A 21,205-nucleotide genomic window follows, 5' to 3' on the forward strand; every position below is an offset into this window, starting at 1 on the left:
TTTTTTTTTTTTAATTTATTTTATGTTTTTGGCTGAGTTGGGTCTTTGTTGCTGCGTGCAGGCTTTCTCTAGTTGCGGCGAGTGGGGGCTACTCTTCGCTGTGGTGTGCAGGCTTTTCATCGCGGTGGCTTCTCTTGTTGCGGAGCACGGGCTCTAGGCGCGTGGGCTTCAGTAGTTGTGGCTCACGGCTCTAGAGCGCAGGCTCAGTAGTTGGAGCACACGGGTTTAGTTGCTCCGCGGCCTGTGGGATCTTCCCGGAGCAGGGCTCGAACCTGTGTCCCCTGCATTGGCAGGCGGATTCTTAACCACTGCGCCACCAGGGAAGCCCCCAATCACCTACTCTTAAGAGGAAACAACAGATATCTGTATCTGGACTTTGGGTCAGTGGGAAAATGTTCCTATTAGAACATTTTTCATACTAACAGTATTTTATTGGGGTATAATTTAGGGTACACAAATGTGAAGTCTGTACCTTGATGACCAGCACCCAGATCAGGATACAGAGCCTTGTCCTCACTCCCAAAAGTTCCCTGGTCCCTTTACCCAGAGGAAATGATTCTTCTGCTTCCATCATTGAAGTTTAGTTTGCCTGTGCTTGAACTTCATCTAAATAGGATCATCCAGCATGTACTATTTTATGTCTGGCTTATTTTGTTCAACTTAACGTTTTTGAAATTGATCCACGTTGTGTGTATCAGTAGTTCCATGGTATGAAAATAATATAATTTGCTTATTCATACTCCTGTTGATGGACATTTGGATTATTTCCAGTTTTTATTTTATTATATGTAGACCTACACATACAGGTCTTTTTTTTTTTTTTTTAATTTCATACAAGTCTTTTTATGGACATGTGTATTAATTTCTCTACCCAAGGAGTAGAATCCCTGGGTCATAGGATATGTGCGTATTTAATTTTATTAGAATTGCCAAAAAGTCTGTCCCCAGTGGTTATGCCGTGTTATACTCTTCCAGCAATGTTTCAGAGTTCTGGCTGCTCCACATCCTCTCCAAAACTTGGTGTTTTTAGTCTTTTCAGCTTTAGCCATTGTGGTGGGTGTGTAGTATTATCTCATTGTGCTTTAATTTGTGCTTCCATGGTGATGACTAATGATGTTGAACAGCTTTTGTGTGCTAATTGACCACTTGGATATCTTCTTTTGTGATTTGCCTGTTCTCGCATTTTGTCCAGTTGTTTTTAGACTGTGTTTCTTATCATCTATTTGTGGTAGTTCTTTATCAATTCTTATTGCAAATCCTTTGCTGGGTGTATGTATTCATTTTCTCCTAATCTATGGCTTATCTTTCTCCCTCTTTAATGATTTTCAATTTTCAGCAGTTATTAATTTTGATGCAGTTCAGTTTATCACTTTTTAAGTGTTAGGGTTAGTGCTTCTCTGTCCTGTCTAAAAAAAATCTCTGCCTATCCCAAGGTCATGAAAATATTCTGTGTTTTCTCTTAAAAATTTATAGATGTAAATTCCTTATCTAAGGTCTGTAATTAATCTCAAAGTAATTTTTGTGTGTGATGTGAGGTAGGGGTCAAAGTTTTTTTTTTCAGTAGAGATATATAGTCGTTATATATATAGCACCATTTATGGAAAAGATTTTGCTCTTGTTGAATTTGCATTGATACCTTTGTTGAAAATCAATTGACCGTATGTTTTGGATCTATTTCTGGACTCTATTTTTTTCTTTGGTTTATTGGTCTCTCCTTATGCCAACACTACACTGTTAATGTAGGTATATATAGTAAGTCTTCAAATCTGGTAATGTTAAGTCCTCTAACTTTATTATTCTCATTCAGGATTGTGTTGGCTACTCTAGATCTTTTGCATTTCTGTAAAAATAGAAATCAGCTTACTGGTTCCTACAGAAAAAAGCCTGCTCATATTTTGATTGGAATTGTGTTGATTCTATAGATCAACTTGGAGAAAATTGACACCTTAACAATCTGGAATCTTCTAGTCTATTAACATGGTGTATTTCTCTATTGTTTTGAGTCTTTAATTTCTGTCAGCAATATTTTGTATTTTCAGTGCACATTTTTTCTTTAAATGTGTTCCTAGGTATTGAATGTGTTTTGATGCTATCGTAAATGCAATTTTATTATTTTCCAAATGTTTGTTTTTAATATATAGAAATACAGTAGATTATTGTAGATTGACCTTGTATCTAAATTCACTTATTAGTTTAAGTAGTTTATAGACTCCTTTGAATTTTCTATGTATATAGTCATAGAAACATTCTCTGCTTCTGCAGATAAAGCATTTTTCAGCTCTAAAAGTGCTCTTTGATTCCTTTTTGGAGTTTCCATTTTTTCCCCATTTTATCCATCTTCTTCTCCTGATTTCATCAAGCGCTAAGAATGGCATCACTTAGAACTATGGAAAGATCCAAGCCAGTATGGTTAATTGTGCCTTTTCAAACACAGATCTCTGTCAGCTTTGTCTGCCTATCATACTGGCTTGATTGCACCCATGAAAATCCGCACAGAGGCCCCTGGGAACCTCCGTTTGTACAGCGGGAGCCCCACGCGCAGTGAGAAGGAGCAGGTCTCCATCAGCTCCTTCTACTACAAGGAGCGGGTAAGTGGCCGATCCACGGCCTTTGATTCTTATCCCTTCCCCAGATTCTTGTCCTTGGCCTCCCTGCCTGCCATGCACAGCAGCTAAATTAGTGATCCCCCTGTTGTCTTTCCCTTTCATAGTTAGTGTGTTAGAGAAAGACCATCGCTTTGTTCCTTTCGGTTGGTTTTTAACTACTGTAAATTGTATAGGAGGGGGAGGGGTGGTTGGTTATTATAATCCGTACTCTTCCCTCCCCTTTAACCCTGTCCTGTGATCCCCATACATGAAGTCGATTCCCATCCTCTCAGATAGAATCACGCAGCTTCAGGTCTTCCTGGGTATTCTGATGTTTGTCAGCAAATTAAGGGATGCTTCAGAAGGCTTGGGATCCTGATATATTTGGAACTTCATAGTTGTGGGAAGTTTTCAAGTTGACCTCTAAGAGGTTTTATACTTTTACTAAGTCTGCACCGAAGTACCCATTTGAACGGACCGGTTTATGGAAAAATCGCCTGAAACTGTCCTTCTGTTCCTGGGTTCTTAAGGAACTCTTCGTCCCTACAGTAGCTATTAAGCTGTCAGAAACCTTTGGTGACGACAGTGTAGAGAATATTGGCAGAGCGTGGAATGATTCTGAGAACTTTCTGTGTTATCAGGTTGAGTCTGGCTTAAACTGTCTTTTAACTGACATGATGTATTAACTGGTTACCACTGAGCTACTCACAAACTCAGTCCTTAAGAATTCTTTGTTGCTCTCTCCCACTAATTGAGAAATGATGGATTGACTATAATTAAAATTTGTTTTTTTGTTAAAAATTGAATTATTTAAAATAAAACCCCAATTTCCAGCAAGTGTTAGAGGTGTCTTCACTTTGATTGCAGTGTAGTGTCTAACCTTCCTGGTTTGCATGATGTTGTCTGTCTCTGACTTAGGGTTGTATGTGACAAATGAGTGGCAGGAACTGATGCTTGAGACACGACCAGTCTTGGGCAAAACCTTCAGTCAAATAGGGAAAATGATTTTTTTGTTGCCTTTCTGGCCAGCTCCATAGTCCCTTTCTTTGCATCTCTGACGGAGTTCTCCACCCCACCGCCGCCTCCCCCCATCCCGCCCTGTCCTGCACCTGTCACAGAACTTCTTAGAACACTTTTATCTTCCCAAGTCCTTTACATTCAAAAAAAATTCTTTTTTTCTTTTTCTGCAAGCTAGCGGGTAACTGGTGAGATGCTTTGATAAACTGGTTGGAACTAAGGCATTTTATTATTGATGTAGTAGCTAAACAAACTCAAGGTTGAATAAATGTGGGAATTTTCTTTAGCACCAGGGCCAGGTTGAGGAGATCTTTCAGTCAAAGAGGCAGTTCTGAATTCCCCTTTGCATCATGCCCTGTGCTTCTCGTGCTTGGGTTTGGATTGGGCGGCATAGCTGGGACTTGCACTTTTGACCCTGTGATAGTGTGTAAAGGTCGTGTTTCATCAAAATAACTCCAGTTCCAAGAAGGAGCCTCTCCTAATGCAGAAGCATTTGTAAGGCCTACCTTTATATTTTTGATGGTCTGGACTCTCTTTTACAACAAACACACTGTAATCATGAAGAGGGAACAAAGGCACATAGATAATTAGCTCTTATCAGACAGGATCTGCTGGGGCGTGGAGGAAGGATGGTGATATTTCACTTTGGGGTGATTCCCAGTGTGCTGCTTCTCCCCAGAAAACGGGCCATTATAGTCCTGTAGGATGACATAGTAAGTGGTCTCTGAATTGTATTTCAGACAGTGAGCGAATAAAATGGGGGGAGGTAGTTTTATTATAATTTCATGTGAAACTTTTGTATTGATGTATAGCATATGTACAGAAAAGTTCACAAATCATAGGTATATAATTCAGTCAATTAACAATCACAGGAAATAGACTGTTCTAAGAAATAGACGATTCCAAGAACCCTAGAAGCCCTGGGGGAGGGAGACACATTTTAATGTATGACACATAGTAATTATTAGGTTAAATCATATGAAACTGCTGATATTTGAGCATTTTTGACCTTAAGAAAAAGTTTCACGTGGTTCAACCTAATAAGAAGTTAAAATCAGTTATTAATAACTGGTCAGTCAGTTATTTTGTGATGAATCTAAAATAAACTTGTAAACTCTACTTGAAGCTTATTCATGCCCATCCCATTTACATACGGCATGGGGAAGGAATTGCAGGAATGAAATATGGCCATCTCATCTTCCTTACAGAGGACGATAACGGTTTTATCCCTCGAGAAGTATTTTCTGATTCTTGGGTGTCTAGTTTCAAATGTCAAATAATATCACTTTTATTACTTTTGTCCTGGAAACAATTCCAGTGTACTAAATTTCTCTGTGCTTAAGTCTTCATTTTCAGCCCAAATTTTATCTCCTGCATACTTGTATTCTTGTTTAGGTCTCTACCCCTGAGAGCTTTAAATGAGTAAGAAGAAAGGAAAAGAATATAACTGCATTAAAGTATAACAATGAAAGAATTTTAGAGTATTTTGGAGATTGCAGAAATATCTTCCTAGAGCCATTGGGGACTAATACTCATTTCTCTTGTTTTTGTGTTTTTAACCGGCCCTACTTAGGTCATCTTGTTATATCACCCAAAGGCTCTCCAGATGGAATTCCAATGTTTGCTCTTAAAATTTTTTTAAATGTGAGAGATGTAAAAATAAATAAATAAAACCATTAAATTTCATAAGAAGTTAGAAAGCACAGAGAGATGCTAACATTCATTTGGTAACTGGACCATCTATTAATAGCTGATGAAATATTGTTTATTCTTAGGGTAAATCAGAAGGCCCAGGACTTAAGGTAAACATCAGGCATTGCCCTGTAAACATTTAAAAAATTTTGCAGCCTCCCACATTCACTTCAGTAGACATCACTAAAATAGCTTTAATGTAAATAACTGGGGAGGTCTTGAAGTTAATAGAGTAATTTCTGATTTCCCGAAACAGTGTTGTATGCTCCCAGTTTCACACTGATGCTCCCGTGGTTAGCGAGAGCCCTGGGGAGCATCACGCTTCAGTTCTCTCAGGCTCTCACTTCCTCGTGGCACCACTCTGAGGATGGTCCTGCAGTCCCAAGGTCAAGACTTCAGTTTCCCTGGCGCTCCCCCAGCCACACACCAAAAACAATTCAGTGTTGAATCTCTTGAGGAACTTCTTCCTTTTTAGGAATGAGAAGCTTCTCGCACATACATATGCTTTTGAAGGGGAAGCAGAGTTCTCCACCTGTTTCCTTTTTTTTGGCCGCGCTGGCCTGTGTGGGTCTTAGCACAGCATGTGGGATCCTAGTTCCCGACCAGGGATGGAACCCGCATCCCCTGCATTGGAAGCGTGGAGTCTTAACCTCTGGACTGCCAGGGAAGTCCCTCCACCTGTTTCTTACGATCTTAATTCTTGTAAGAGAACCACAAATCTCCGTCGTAGTTCCTCTGTCAGAGCTGTGTGGATGTCAGCCTCCTGATACCTTGAAATGTGTTTCGGACTAAAGGACAACGACATTGTCCACACTGTGTATGGAGTGTGATGGGTTGGGAGGTGGGTGAGGGAATCTAAATACTGCTGTGCTGAGTTTCAGATTTTTCAGTCATTCCCATCCCAATTTTGCAGTGTATTATGGTACCTTTGAATCCATCAGATGTGTGGGAAGCTTTCATTTTATTCTATATTTTTTCCCTTTTAATTTTCTTGGTGTTTTTCTTCCCTCCTCGTGGGTGTAACGTTTTCACGCACAGATGTCTCCTCGCTCTGCCCGGCGACGTTGGTCCATACAAGCAATTAACGACTTCCCGGTACTGTGCGCTGTGCAAATGCTCTCCTTAACTAATCCTGTCTCTGCCCAAAGGCCCAAGAATAAAATGCCACCTGCCTGGCTTTGAGGAACCTGAAATGACAGGCTGGCTGGTTTTCAGGACCAGCATAATCAATTTCTCACTCTTGGGAGTCAGGCACCAAGGACTGCCTCCTGGTTCTATCAGTTTCAAATGGGTGAATACTGATATCGTTAAGGATTGTGAATGGACTTCTTTGAAAATGAAGCTGAATGCTGGATTTCTTGGAAAGAACCCCAGTGATAAGCCTTTAGCTCACCTGATGTCACTTGGAGTATTTGTATAATTTCATAGAGCTTTCAAAAGCCTACCTTTGGCATGGCGGGGCAGCAGAGGAAGATATAAGAGGCTTCTACCATTTTGCCTCCGTTTTTATCGTCTTGCTCGAGTTCAAAGAGGGAAGTGCCCACCTGCTTCATTGGCATGACACCGAAGCTAGATTTTAATCCTTTGGGAATTTCCTGGAACAAATTTTTTCCTTGCCATCAATATTTTGCATTGACAATAAAACCTCTGCAATGGACATCTTCTCTTCCTTTTCTCTTGCTTACTCTCTCCTCTTCTGTCTTCCTCTCCCACCCCCTTTGTGTTTCAGTCGTGCCATGGTGACCTCAGGCTGTGCAAGGCAGCTTTGAGGCTTTTGTGTAAGTTTCATTTGGTGTAAAAAAAAAAAAAAAAAATTTAGGGGCATAGTCCTGTAGCCTTCTCATATAAAAACCGGTTGAAATCAGGAGCCTTGATTAGCAAGTTCCACTGCTGCCCAGCAACCTGGAGGTGGAGCTGCCTCCACGGCCATCTTTCCTCAGAAAGCCTGTCCTACCAACCCAACTGCTGCGTTTCCACTGATTTTTCCAGAAGTCCCTGCTCCTGCTGCTATTTAAATAGGAACTCATTTTGACTCACTGCCCACTCTGCTGATGATTATGCATTGTCGACGGGGTTGCTGCGAAGCAGTTGGTGGCTTATTCTTGGGCTGTTTTTACATTTAACCCATTTATTGGCATCGATGTTGCCTCCGATTGTAGCAGTAACACTGGTGGTTCAGTCGCAAGCTGGCTATTGGTTGTCATTCAGTGCTCTCTGCACCAGTGCCTCCGCCCTCCCCCCGCCCCTCCCTCCCCACCCCCATCCTCCCTGTCCTGTTGCCCGTAATTCCATGAACACCTTCTCGGTCTGTTCAGAGGAGCATCCCAGTCTCATCGTGTGATAACTTGTCTGTCTTGCTTTGTCTCTCCTCCCTCGATCCCTGCTCATGGAATCTGTGGGGAAGGGGTGTTTTCTATCGATGGGGCATTGAGATGACCTAAGAGAAGTGCAGAGTCCTTCACCTCCCAGAGGTACCGATTTTACTGCACAGAAACGTATCCACATTTAAGCCCGTCAGAGTGGGACTGGAGCAATGCAGGAGGTTTTAGGGGGCTTTGGGGCCCCTGTGCCCTTTCCTCACCCGGAAAGGTCAGCCACACCTCATCCCGGTGTGTCATTGTTGTCGTCACCTGACAGGTGCTCAGGCTAGAGAGGTTATTCTAAAATAATAATCCAGCAAGATACTAAGGCAAAGAAGTCTTGGGAAGGTGTGGATGAGGTATGAACCATTTTTGTTGCCAAAACAGTAGAGGAAACACTCCATGCTTCTTAGGGAGCAGCTGGGTCCTAGGCCCTAACACCTGATTTGAGATCTACCACATCTTTGTTTAGGCAGCCTTGTTGGATTTGAATCCCCAGAATAATTTGCCACGAGACAGGTTTACTGAGTGACCTCCATAGCCTGAAGGGGAGATAGTTCATATTTAAAAACCATCAACCTCCAAGTTTGAAAAAAAAATATTTTGTGACCCCCCCTTAAAGATTTTTTATAATGTTTTATAGTTATTCCTTGCTGGATTAAATGAACAAAAACAGCTGTCCCTTAATTGCTTTCACACTTTGATTCTTGGTGGCAGCTGTCATTAGGGTGATCCTGTGTTAGGGAATCTCCTTCTATTGTAGGCTCAAAGGCAGCTTATCGAGGTCCATAAAGCACCACCTGTACATCAGTACAGATCAAACAGAGAAGCACCTGGAAGCCTGATGTCTCAAGAAGCTGACAAGGAAGTCCCAGGAAATACAGACGGTGATTTCTGTAATTCTGTGAAGGGTAGTTGCAGAAAGCTGCCCAGACCACTGTCTTTACATTTTCATCAAGGACTTATTGATGACTCACATGGGCCCGTTTCTGCCAATCTCCGTCACCCAAGACTGCAAATGGGAGAAGAGCCCTGAGACGTCTCTTTGGACCCTGAGTTTTCTTTTCTCTGAATGTGTCGAATCCTAACAAATCCAAAAAGGAAATTAAACGGCGCAAGGTTCAGGCTCACGAGCCCGGCCTGAAACACAGCACCTTGGTCTGAGCCTGGTGTGTTAAGCCCTGTAGCCGCAGGAGCTGCTTGCCTCTGCCTGTCATCAGCGCGTTGCTCTGGCTCAGCAGTGCTTGGCAGAGAAGTGACTTTAGAAGTGAGTAATTGTAGACAGTGGTGTGCTGGACAGCCCTCACTGGAATCAGATGTGGATCTCCGTATATGCAGAAATGGATCTGTTTTTATATGGATCAAACTATTTACGTATTAACAGGTAGCTTAGTCAGGACTTAATTTTCCCCCCTTTTTAATCTAAAATCATACTCTTAAAAGCAGGTTAACAACTATGGGCTTAGCAGCCTGAGAACCTGTGTTCAAAGCTCAGCTGTTAGGAGTGTGGCCTTGAGTAAGCTCACTTCCTCACTGGTGAAGTCCAGGGCGTCTCTCATTTCCCAAATACTGGCTCCTCTACGGCCATTGTAGAGAAGGCTCTGGGGAAATAGGATAATAGCTTGTGATCTTCTTCCACATCCATTACCCAGGTCCCTCTGCTCAAGTATTTTTGACATTCTGAAAATGATCCTTTTTAGAAATATTTCAAGTCTGCTAGGAAAAACATTCTGACATGAGCTAGTCTATTTGCAAATGAAGCACTTAGGGCACATGGGCCTTAATATTATGCTTTCATTGGGTTTGCTTAAAAAGTCAGGCGATTGTGGATGTTTCCAGTGTGGCCTGAAAGCTGTAGACCCCATCCCTCACGAGGCCTCCATTGGTTTCCACTGTTCAGTTAAACGGATCTGTCGTGAATTGCTCAATTGTTGAAAGGCTTCTTATTTTCTCTTTGTAATAAGGAGCCGGAGTCAGTGCCTGGAACTGTTTTAAAAGCCTTTCAGCCAACCCGGAAGACCCAATTAGATGGATCCTATTTGATTCCAGATGGAATCTTTTGAATGTAGATCTTTTCTTTCTGCCTTTGAAAAAAAAAATCCAGTACCCTAAATCTCATTGGAGATGACGAATTATGTGGGGCCGTGTGGGTATGTCATTTCCCAGGATTTTTAAACTCCCAGAAGTCTGGATGAAAGTCACAGTGAAGTGAGTTTATGGACTTACGCCCTCCGTGTTCTAGTTACCCATGTTGTGCTGTCCCATCACTGCAGGGTCGGTGTATGCTGAGTTACTCTCTGTAAAACCGGCCCTAGTGCTCAGGGCACGTGTGACAGCACAGTCTAATGTCGATAAACGCTGCCTGGCTCCAGCCCATCCTGACAGGCCGTTTTTCTCGTTAGCACATTTGCCCCTTACTTGCACCCACATCACAGTTCTTCTTTAGAAAATAACCAAGGCCAGTAGAGAATTGAAGGGCTACTAGCCCTCAAGAGTAGATGCAGTTTCCTCTTGTGTTGCAGAATAATGACTTGTGTATGGATACATAGTAACTGAACTGCTTCTAAGACCAAATAGGTTAAGGTTCCAAATTGATAGCATATGTATTTACAAACGATGATGAACAATTCAAATACTTTAGCTAAACATCTACATTTACCTGCCATGCACTGAGTCCGGGTGTCCTGGGTTTAGCAGGTTCCGTGCCGCTTACTAATCCTATAGGAAGTTACGTGTGTTGGACAACTTTGGGGGTTAGATGGGATGTGAACGGTCAGAAATGCCTGGATATAGACCATGACTGATTTATGGAAGAGTGATTGTATCAAAATCACTGGTGGAAAATGAATTTATCTATGAACCATCTAAATAATAATGTACTCTACATGCCCGAGAGTTTATGGACATTTATAATACAGATTTTTAAATTGCACTTTTTCAGTTGACACTTTGCAGTCTCACCTTTTCGTTGTCCCCTGATTAACCTTGTGAGATTGGAGCCACAGAGCTTATCATGAGCCCAGAGTTACCAGTGAGCAAAGAGAGAGTGACAGAAGCCTGAATTCACCGCAAAAAAGGAACGTGCCTGGGGTCGCATTGAGCCAGGGCATGTGTTAATAAGACCAGTAAGACTTGGTTTTCTGACTCCACATTACAGGGCCCTTTCACTGGCTCCTTTTGCCTCCTTTGTTAATAAATATGTCACTTCCCTCCTGAGTTGAATCACTTTGGTGACCCCCTTTCTAACTTCTGGCAATAAAATAAAATAGAATATTGCTCCCTTGGCTGGTCGTCATTTTGAAGATACCAGATGGGGCTACGCTCTCATAATTCTCATTTTCCAGGACATCTCTCATTTCCCACATACAGGCTCCTCTGTAGCCATTTGTAGGGAAGGCTCTGGGGAAATAGGATAATTGCTTATGATCTTCCACATCCATTACCCAGGTCCCTCCGCTCAGGTATTTTTGACATTCTAAATGATCACTTTTAGAAATAATTCACATCTGCTAAGGAAGACAGGGTAATTTTTCTTGAGCTGCTCAGTTTCTGTGTCTGCCTCCCATAGATGAAAGTTTGCAGATCCCACACTGCTGTGTCTGAATTAAATTTCAACAAATCCAATTTAAATTGTCTGAAAAGGAAAGGAAAAAAAAAAAAAACTTTGATTAGTTTCAAGCAAGAATTTTGAACCTAGGGCTGAACCCAACCTTAAAAGTTGCTCTTCTCCCACATTTTTGTGGTCTTTGCTAACTTATTTACTTGCTGTTCTTTCTTTTTTAAATTCTGGCTTCAAGGTGTTTTTGAGCACCTGCAGAATGTATATAGCACTGCAGTAGGTGCTTATTTTCCTCTTAGGATTCTGGGCCATGAGCTCAATGCCCTTTGTCATCCTTTTATTTTCTACAGATGCTGATTCATATAATTGTGGGCATGATGTAATGCAAGGTCTCTGCAGATTACCAATGATCCAACTATGGTGTGCTCTGCAAATGTAGGTTTCCGTTCATCGAAGTCCCCATTAGTTATATCTTGTCATTTCCCCCAGAAATCAAGGAGATGGAAAAGTAAGCGTGAGGGATCGGACTCTGGGAATCGACCAATCAAGGCTGCTGGGAAAGTGATCATTCAGGATATTGCCTGCCTTCTTCCTGTTCACAAGTCGTTGGGAGAACTATACATGTAAGTTCAGAATTTCAACTATGCCGTGCTTCCCACTTAGACATGAATATCAAAGTTGTTTATTTTATCTTATTTTATTTTATTTTTTGGCCGTGTCTTGCGGGATCTCAGTTCCCTGACGAGAGATTGAACCCAGGCAGTTGAAAGCCCGGAATCCTAATCACTAGGCCACCGGGGAACTCCCTGTTTATTTTATTTTTTGAGATACTGGAATCCTTTTTAGGAGAGGCCCAGTGCATTAGCTTTCTTCTGCTGCATAGCAAATTACCACAGACCTAGCGTTTAAACAACACACATTTATTATCTCAAAGTTTCTCTGGGTCAGGAGTCTGGGCATGGCTTATCTGGGTCCTCGCTCTGGTCTCCGCAGGCTGAAATTACGAAGTCAGCTGGGTGGTGGTCTTAACCAATGCTCAGGGTCCTCTTCCAAACTCATTCAGGTTGTTAGCAGAATTCAGTTCCTTGCAGCTGGAGAACTCAGGGAATTTCATCTTCTCCATGACCAGCAGGAGTGTCTCACTGATGCTTCACTGTCTTTCTAAGGTCTCATCTGATTAGGTCAGGCCCACCCAGGAGAATCTCCCTTTTGACGATTACGGGAGTGATATGTCATCAATATTGACTGGTCTTGACCCCGTTTAAAGGGAGGGTTTATACAAGGCATGTACAGCAGGGGCCAGCAATCTTGGACACAGTCTCAGAATTCTGCCTCCTGTACTTAATATGTAAAACAGTTTAAAAGCAGAGCTACTTTGGTTGAAGGGAGCTGGGAGGTGGGTGACAGGCACACAGAAGCTGCTGACATGTGGTTCCCCTTCTTCCTGAACTTGAACGCATAATAAAAAATATTTATTTTGTTGTTTATGTACAGCACATTACTCCTTGTTAGAAACTACAGTCAGCATTATACATATCTAAATCAATTTTTATTCAACCCTTAAGCCTGGGGAACTCCCCAGAAAAGCTAGCTGGCAAATTGTTCTTTGAATCTGGCCTCCTTTCCTGACTTCAAAGAGGTAAGCAATTTCACCTTCCCCAGGCCTGAACTCACAGTGTAACATCAGCTGTAGGTAAGCTTTTTCTCCATGTTACGTAGAAAGGGAGCTTAAGGCCAATATGAATAAAACATTTTGAGTGACAACCAAAGAGGCAGTTTTTAGTTTATTTGTTAAACCCGGAGTAATTGATTTAGAAGTCAACTGGAAAGAAACTTTTTAATTCTTCTTAAATTTCAGATTGAATGTGAATGATATTCAAGAAACATGTCAGAAGAACGCCACTTCTGCCTTGCTTGTTGGAAGGAAGGATCTCGTCCAGGTATTTTCCATTCCTTTTGTTGGAGATCTGGATTTTTCTCTTGGAGCAGGTTCTTTTCACTTTATAGTTGTGGTTTAGTGACATTTCAAGGTGTTCCTCCTGTTTTGTCATTTCTTTCCCATTTTCTTTGCCAAACTGTAGGGCTAGAGCAGCTTTTTAAATCCCTTGGATGTTTTTCTTATTAGTGCTTAGTTGAGGAGGTCCTAAAGCATTTACTAAGTGTTTTTATAACATCTCTTTTCTATTCTAGGGCAGGGTGATTGTTAATACGTAAATTTGGATGTCTTTATCTTTGCCATTTACACCCTCCGTTCTGTTTTGTTTGTTTTTTACTTTTAAAAATGCTTCATTTCATAGAAGGTTTACCAAGGCATTCCTTAAGATAGAGACATGTTCAGTTTTAAAACAAGGTGTAATATTACAAGAATTAAAATTTCCTTCATCTTTGCAGAAACATATCAGTGCTTAGGCAAGTTGCTCCTATATTGGTGAGGTTTTTTGTTTTTTATTTATTTATTTATTTTTGTTTGTTTGGCTGTGCCACGCGACTTGCGGGATCTTAGTTCCCTGACCAGGGATCGAACCTGGGCCCTTGGCAGTGAAAGCGTGGAGTCCCAACCACTGGACTACCAGGGAATTCCCAGTGTTTTTTTTTTTTTTAACTGTTTTATTGAGATTGTAGTCCATAGACCATGCAATTTACACATTTAAGATGTACCATTCAGTGGCTTTTAGTGTATTCACAGCATTTTGCTATCATCACCATAAGCAATTTTGGAACATTTCCTTTACCCTGTAAAGGCACCCCACACCCCTTACTTGTCACTGCTCAAGCCCCTCTTCTCCCATCCAGCCCTCGCCAACCACTAACCTATGTTCTGTCTCTATTGCATCTTTTATTCTTTAGCGTGAGGATTAGATTGAGCAATGGAAACTATGAGCAACTGTCCTATCTGCTCAGTTTTTTCCTTGTAACCCTCCAAATGACCCAGAGCTAAGGCCTCCCCTTGATTTTTATCTGATTGAAAAATCCCTAAGATTTCCTTTTGTCTCCTAGTAAACACCGTCAAGTCTCTGCTGCAAACCCTTTTAAGTAAAACTTAGAGTCATGGATTTAATCTGTTTCTCTAAGGACCCAGCCACCTAAAATTCTGCAAACACTAAGAAGGCAAAACAAAGTAGTGGAAATAGTGGGGAATTTCTAACAGGAGGCGTCAGCCCGACTCCGCTCCCTAGTGGTGTAACACTGGGCCAAGTATTTCCGACTCTCTCAGCGTCTGTATATTTGTCAAATGAGACCCACAAGAATAATTGCCTCATAGGGTTGATGAGAAGATTGGTTCACGTTCTGAAAAAACATTCTCTGAGGAAAAATTACTTCCTAAAGTGTTTTTTTTTTTTTCTTTTAAGTTTTTAGGAGTTTTATGGCAGGGTTGATTTGGAAGGTCAGGCTAGTCCGAGTGAAGTGGAAAGACCCTTCCCTGGGGTTCAGACATACCTGGGTTTACATCTGGGCTCCGTCCCTTTCATGTTGTGTGATCCTAGGCAGCTACCTAATCATTCTGAACTTCAGTTTCCTCAACTATAAAATAGGAACAATACTGCTAAGGTCCTTATGAGAGCTAAATAAGGTAATATGCATACAATTTCCATACCTGTATCTGGTAGATGTAAATACCCAGTATGTGGCAAATTATTGCTGCTGTTCTTGCAATTGCAGTCATCATTGTGTGTGCTCTTCCTTAACGGGCTGGAAATGACATCAGTGCAGATGCTTGGAGAATTTTTTGTTGTTGTTCTTTTTGCACATATTGAAGATGATGTGTCTGCTGTTTTGCAGAGACTTACAGGAATAAACCTGTCAACTATTTCTGTTGAAGGCACTTAGGAAACGTGTATTACAAGTGAGGAAATAATGGGCCCAAGTTGTCAGCCAGGGTAGTAAACATCCTTTCCTATCCCAGAAACCTATAAACTTCTTCCAGCAACCATCCAGGTGGTCCATTGATCATAGAAATGAATGTTTTTCATTGGAACCAATACTCGTGGGCGTTATTTAAGTATACTGGAGCCACACGATTTAATTGATTTTTTTTTTTTTTTTTTTACATATCTGATGTATTTCTATACCTGTTTTTCAGTATTTTTATTTGCTTATTCTTTTTTTCTTCTATTTTAAACTCCTTGATTCAAAGTCTGTATCTTCTTCCTTGCGGGTTTTTCTCAGAGACTAGTAGTGTTTTCCAGTTGGTGGGCATACAGTGATGTATTGCTAGTAAGAAAGATTTCCCAAAAATAGTATTCCATTAAAAAACCCACATTTATTTATTTATTTATTTATTTATTTGGCTGCGCCGGGTCTTAGTTGCGGCGTGTGGGATCTTTTAGTAGCAGCATGCGGGCTTCTTAGTTGCAGCATGTGGGCTCTTAGTTGTGGCACGCATGTGGGATCTAGTTCCCTGACCAGGGATCGAACCTGGGCCCCCTGCATTAGGAACGCAGAGTCTTAACCGCTGGACCACCAGGGAAGTCCCCAGTATTCCATTTTTAAAGGTATAGAGGGGAGGGGACTCTGTTGATGGTGTGATGTATTTATATTTAGCGTATGCCAAATCTTGGATTTAATAGACACTTCATGGACATTAGTTTCTGCTTGAGGACTCCAAGCCCCGTGAGGTTTCAAGTTTGGGAATATTCCTCAGATTTGATGTCAACAAAAAGAAAGCCGAGTCTATTTTTTCTTGGCCTATTTTTCTGTAACTTCAGAGAGGATACTGAAACTTTTGTAATGGAAGGTTTTTCATTATTTGGGCAAAGGACAATCTTAAGTGTGATACCGAATGCATTTTTTTCTCCTTGCCAGTTCACTAATGAAGCAGCAGAAAAAGTCACACGTGTCAGTGGTTAAATAGACCATCCAGGGAAGTTGTTGCATGGTGTCATTTCTCTGACGTCTGCTTCATAAAAGTTTTTAAGGCTAGTGTTTCTCAAATGTGCGTACAAGTCCCCTGAGAATCTTGCTAAAATGCAAATGCTGCTTCAGTAGGTCTGGAGTGGGGCGTCAAACTCTGCATTTCAGTAAGCTCCCAGCTTTGGCCGCCCCCAGAGTAGCAAGGCTTTAGGCTGTGTGTGGAGGAGGAGGAGGTGGGGTTCTTTCATGGTTCCCGGTCCTGTGCTCACCAGTCTGAGTGTGGGTATTTCTCTTTGATCTGTCCAGGTTTGGTCGCTGGCTACAGTAGCTACGGATCTTTGCCTTGGTCCGAAGTCTGACCCAGATTTGGAAACACCCTGGGCTCGACATCCATTTGGGCGACAGCTACTGGAATCCCTGTAGGTTTTGACAGCTAAAAGTGAGGAAAATGAGTGATGTGAATTTTAGGTCTGTAAACACTTTCAGTCTTTTTGTCTAAGAGAAAAGTGCAAAGGCCTGAGGCGTGAGAAGAGGAAGTGAGACCTTTCCTTTTAGGGCTGCTATAATTTCTGTGCAGAACTCACTTCTTAGAGCACAAGGAATTATACAGTATTTGTCGTTTATAACAAGGATTTGGGACTCATGTGTCCTTGAGAGAGTTATGCTTTGGCCCAGAAGTACATCAGTCTGAACACAGGAGTTTGAGTTCTTGAGGTAGAAAGTTTCTTGGGTGCTATAGAATCTCGCCCCTGAGAGCAGGTTAGAGAATTGCACATTGGCCTTCGTGTTTTCCAAAGGCCACGATGCATTCACCCTGTTAGACAGTTTATGAAAACCTTGAGTTTGTGTTTGATTTATTGCACTGAAATATGGCAAACTGGAAATACAGTGTGCAAAATGATTCACAACCAGGAAAAACCACTTGAGGCTCCAAGACAGGGAGGCCCAGGTCCTGACAGAGAGATGGAAAAGCTCTCCTTCCTTCAGGTGGAGGTTTGCTTTACCTACTTGTTGAGGCCGGACCTGGGACACGTGCTCCTGCTTCAGGTTGCTCATGGTGTTGTTCTACCCACTTCATACGAGGCTCATGAGAGTGTGTGAAAACACCTTAAAACTATTAGACGTTGCTTGGTAGGAAAGTATCAATATTATTCCATCACCAAGGCCAAGTCCCTGGGATCTCTACCTCACATTCTATCTAGCACAGTTGTACTGAAAGGAACAAAGGGGATGTGAGGACCTAAAAGGTAAAACTATCCCCTGTTGTTCTTACTTAATAGCTCAGACTCATAATGCCACCTCCCGAGTCTGTGACCTGCTCCCCATACTGTGGTGGCACCGTGCTCTCTGAGCACCTCCATGTAGCCTTACGTCATATGAATGGAGGACATAGAAACCCCCCCAGGAAGCGGTGTGATGCCTCCTTGGAGTTGGGGAGGCCGAGAGAGCATGTATGGCCTCACTCAGATGTGAGTTGAGTCTCCTTAATTCTTGAAGAAGCTCCATTCGAGTCTGAACCCAGGCCTGGATGCCAGCTAGGAGCTTTCAGATTGGTTATATCTAGGTCATGTGTAATACTCAGATACATGTTATTCCAAAACAAATTTAGCCAAACTCAAAGTCGATCAAGCCCCTGGATCTGTAGAAAGCCCTCGTTCCTGAAGGGGGCTTTTGAGGCAGAATCAAGAATTCTCCCTTCCTTTATGGTTTATCACAGGATATAGTTCCCTGTGCTATACAGTAGGACCTTGTGGGTTTATCCATTCTATATAAATGATAATGGAAAAGAGTATGAAAAAGAATGTGTGTATATATATATATGTATAACTGAAGAACTTTGCTGTACAGTAGAAATTAACACAACATTGTAAATCAACTATACTTCAATAATATAAATTTTTAAAAAAATTCTGCCTTCCTACCCCGATGGCGGCAACCTGCCGCTGTCGTGACAGTCATCCTTCCCCCTGCCCTTCTCATGCCTTCTCCTCTCCTGTCCCCTTTCTCTCCAGGCTGGCTCATTACTGCCGGCTCCGGGACGTGCAGACGTTGGCTATGCTCTGCAGCGTGTTTGAAGCCCAGTCTCGGCCGCAGGGGATACCAAACCCCTTCGGGCCTTTTCCCAGCCGCTCATCTAACCTTGTGGTGTCCCACAGTCGATACGTAAGTTGGGGGTTTCCTGGTGTGAGTTTGACTTTTCCCAGAGGTCGCCGTCACAGGGAACGGCACTCTCATACTGCTCCTGTTTGCTCTGCAGCCCAGCTTTACATCCTCTGGTTCCTGCTCGAGTATGTCCGACCCAGGATTCAACACTGGTGGCTGGAACATAGGTTGGTATGGAACTGCCTTAGCCCACGCTGGGTTTTTTTTTTTTTTTTTAGACATCTTTATTGGAGTATAATTGCTTTACAGTGGTGTGTTAGTTTCCACGCTGGGTTTTTATACTCTAAATTTGGTGTGTGATTTAATATGTAATCTTTACTTGATGAATACTCTCCATATTTTTACTCGTTTCTCCTTGCCCCCCCTCCCCCCCCACACACACACTATGCCGTGGAGCTTGCGGGATCTTAGTTCATCTTAGTTCCCCGACCAGGGATCGAACCTGGGCCCGCTGCAGTGGAAGCCTGGAGTCTTAACCACTGGACCGCCAGGGAAGTCCCCCTCTTTGCCCCCTTTTTTTAAAAAATTAATTAATTAATTTATTTATTTCTGGCTGCGTTGGGTCTTTGTTGCTACATGCAGGCTTTCTCTAGTTGTGGCGAGCGGGATCTACTCTGTTGCGGTGCGCAGGCTTCTCATTGCGGTGGCTTCTCTTGTTGCAGAGCACGGGCTCTAGGCGCATGGGCTTCAGTAGTTGTGGCACGCAGGCTCAATAGTTGTGGCGCACGGGCTTAGTTGCTCCACGGCATGTGAGATCTTCCCGGACCAGGGCTCGAACCCGTGTGGCCTGCATTGGCAGGCGGATTCTTAACCACTGCACCACCAGGGAAGCCTCCCCTCATTGCCCTTTAAATTGAGTATGATGGGGATACTGTAGTCAGCAAGGTCTGGGCTTTTCGTGTTTGAACAGGCTGGTTTCTGGTCTCTCTGCCTTGCTGGGTTGCTTTCCATCTTGTAACCTTAAGAAACTGACAGTGGGACTTCCCAGTGTCCACCCCCAAACGCTAACCCTTATCCTTTCTCCTGCACAAGCCCCTTTCCCGATCATCTGCCACTTCCTGTTACCTCCCTCTCCCCACGTACCTCCTTCAGCGTAGAGAAATAAAGCTGAGCCTGGTTCCAGCTGGCCATAAAGGTCTATTTAACGAGGAAGTGTATTTGTGTTTTCTGGATTTTTTAAATTTCTTTTTAAAAATGATCTTAGTTTTGTTGATTACAAAAGTACTATTTGCCCAGTGAAGAAAAACAAAACAAAAAGCATTAGTGGAGAAAATAGTGATCATCGATTCCCCCACCTAGAAATAACATCTGTTAACATTCCAGAACATTTTCTTCCAACCTTTGTGTGTGTGGGGGGTCATTCTATATTTGTGGTTTTTGTGTTCCATTTTTGATTTTGTCATGAGCATTTTCTCATGTCATTTAAAGAGTTTTTATAAGTAATGCCTGCCTAATATTCTACATCATCTCTACCATAATTTGCTTAATCATTATGTGTGTACTTAATTATCAAGTTACCTTAATAGTAAATACCTAGACAAAAAGGTAAGGCTAGGAAAGTGTTCTGTTTAGTTCCATTTCTCAGGATCTTCAACTTAGCTTATCTTTCTTCCAGGGAGTAAATTGGACACATGTGCATTATGAGAGTTTTCGGGTATTTCCCATGCCTTCTCTGATTTTCATCTTCTCTTCCCATTTGATTTTTTTCAGTGGGAAGAGAGACAGAGCACATATCTTCACCCTGGGGAGAGTCCTCACCAGAAGAAATCCGATTTGGGAGTCTGACCTACAGTGATCCTCGTGAGCGAGAGCGTGACCAGCACGATAAAAATAAAAGGTAATGACCTTCGCAGGTGGGAGCTGCAGTTTCATGACGCTTAGATTCTCCAGAATCAGGACTCTTAGCATATTATGTGTCATTTGTTATATTAAGTGCTGTTTGGCCTTGAGCTTGTTTCTCTGAAAGGAACTGACCGGAATTTTGAATTTGATCCAGGCTTCTGGACCCCGCCAATACCCAGCAATTTGATGACTTTAAGAAATGCTACGGAGAAATCCTCTACCGCTGGGGTCTGAGGGAGAAACGAGCTGAAGTGCTGAAGTTTGTTTCCTGTCCTCCTGATCCTCACAAAGGAATCGGTGAATAAGAATTTCTTTCTGTTCCCGTCACTCTCTGAAAAGTCCTATAATTTAATGTGCCCATAACATAATACTTGGAATGAAGTTCCAGTTTCTCCTTTATAAGCAGAAATTTCTGAAGCATTTTGAGTCTGTTTCAAGCTTCCGAAAACCTTGGCATTTCATGAGGTGATTACATTTTTACTGTAACGGAAGAAGTTTTCTGTACAATCCTCAGATATTGATTGGAAGTAGGGATATTTATTCGGTGATTCAACTAATGTTTATCAGACTCCTCTGAGTCACAGCGCTAGCACACTCACTCCTTCCCGTGGTGGAACTCACAGACCAGTGGGGGAGAAAAATATAATTACAAATTGTGATCAGTATTTATGAGCAAACAAAAGGGATGTTGGGGCAGGGAAGCAGGGGGGGAGAATCTTAGAAGACATGTCGAGCTGTATTGGGAAGGCCCTCTGAGGAGCTGAGGTTTGTAGGATGGGGTGGAGCCACACATGCAGCGAGAGAGCAGCACGAAGGGCATCCCATGCAGAGGGAGTGGGTCCATGGGGGAAATAACTTGTTATTCTAAACAAGTGAAGGAAGGCCAGTGTGGCTAGAACATAATGAGTGAGAAGAGTGCTGTAAAATTAGACTGTAGGATAGTCAGACTTGAGAGTCATGGTAAAGAATTTGGATTATATTCTAAGTCCAATGGTGAGCTTCAAAGGACATTAATAGGTAAGTTATATGACTTGCCTGGTGGTCCAGTGCTTAGGACTCTGTGCTTTCACTGCCATGGGCCTGGGTTCGATCCCTGGTCAGGGAACTAAGATTCCGCAAGCCGCGTGGTGAGGCCA

At 42.4% G+C, this 21,205-nt stretch overlaps 1 protein-coding gene and 1 non-coding gene across 9 annotated transcripts in view; one reads left to right on the forward strand and one right to left on the reverse strand.

Annotated features, from left to right (window-relative positions):
- Positions 1-21,205, forward strand: part of WDR59 (WD repeat domain 59) — a 114,246-nt gene that overhangs the window by 54,560 nt on the left and 38,481 nt on the right. For all 8 annotated transcript variants that reach the window (XM_061174570.1, XM_061174566.1, XM_061174565.1 and 5 more), the window contains 8 exons: positions 2,435-2,588; positions 11,703-11,836; positions 13,072-13,153; positions 16,371-16,483; positions 18,077-18,227; positions 18,322-18,394; positions 19,938-20,064; positions 20,224-20,366. In XM_061174570.1, coding sequence (XP_061030553.1) covers positions 2,435-2,588; positions 11,703-11,836; positions 13,072-13,153; positions 16,371-16,483; positions 18,077-18,227; positions 18,322-18,394; positions 19,938-20,064; positions 20,224-20,366 — 977 coding nt within the window. The remainder of the gene's footprint in view (positions 1-2,434; positions 2,589-11,702; positions 11,837-13,071; positions 13,154-16,370; positions 16,484-18,076; positions 18,228-18,321; positions 18,395-19,937; positions 20,065-20,223; positions 20,367-21,205) is intronic.
- Positions 15,609-15,681, reverse strand: TRNAR-CCU (transfer RNA arginine (anticodon CCU)). The gene has a single exon. It is a non-coding gene; the product is annotated as a tRNA-Arg (tRNA).

This window comes from Eubalaena glacialis, chromosome 18 (genome assembly GCF_028564815.1).
Source record: "Eubalaena glacialis isolate mEubGla1 chromosome 18, mEubGla1.1.hap2.+ XY, whole genome shotgun sequence".
Lineage (NCBI taxonomy): Eukaryota > Metazoa > Chordata > Mammalia > Artiodactyla > Balaenidae > Eubalaena > Eubalaena glacialis.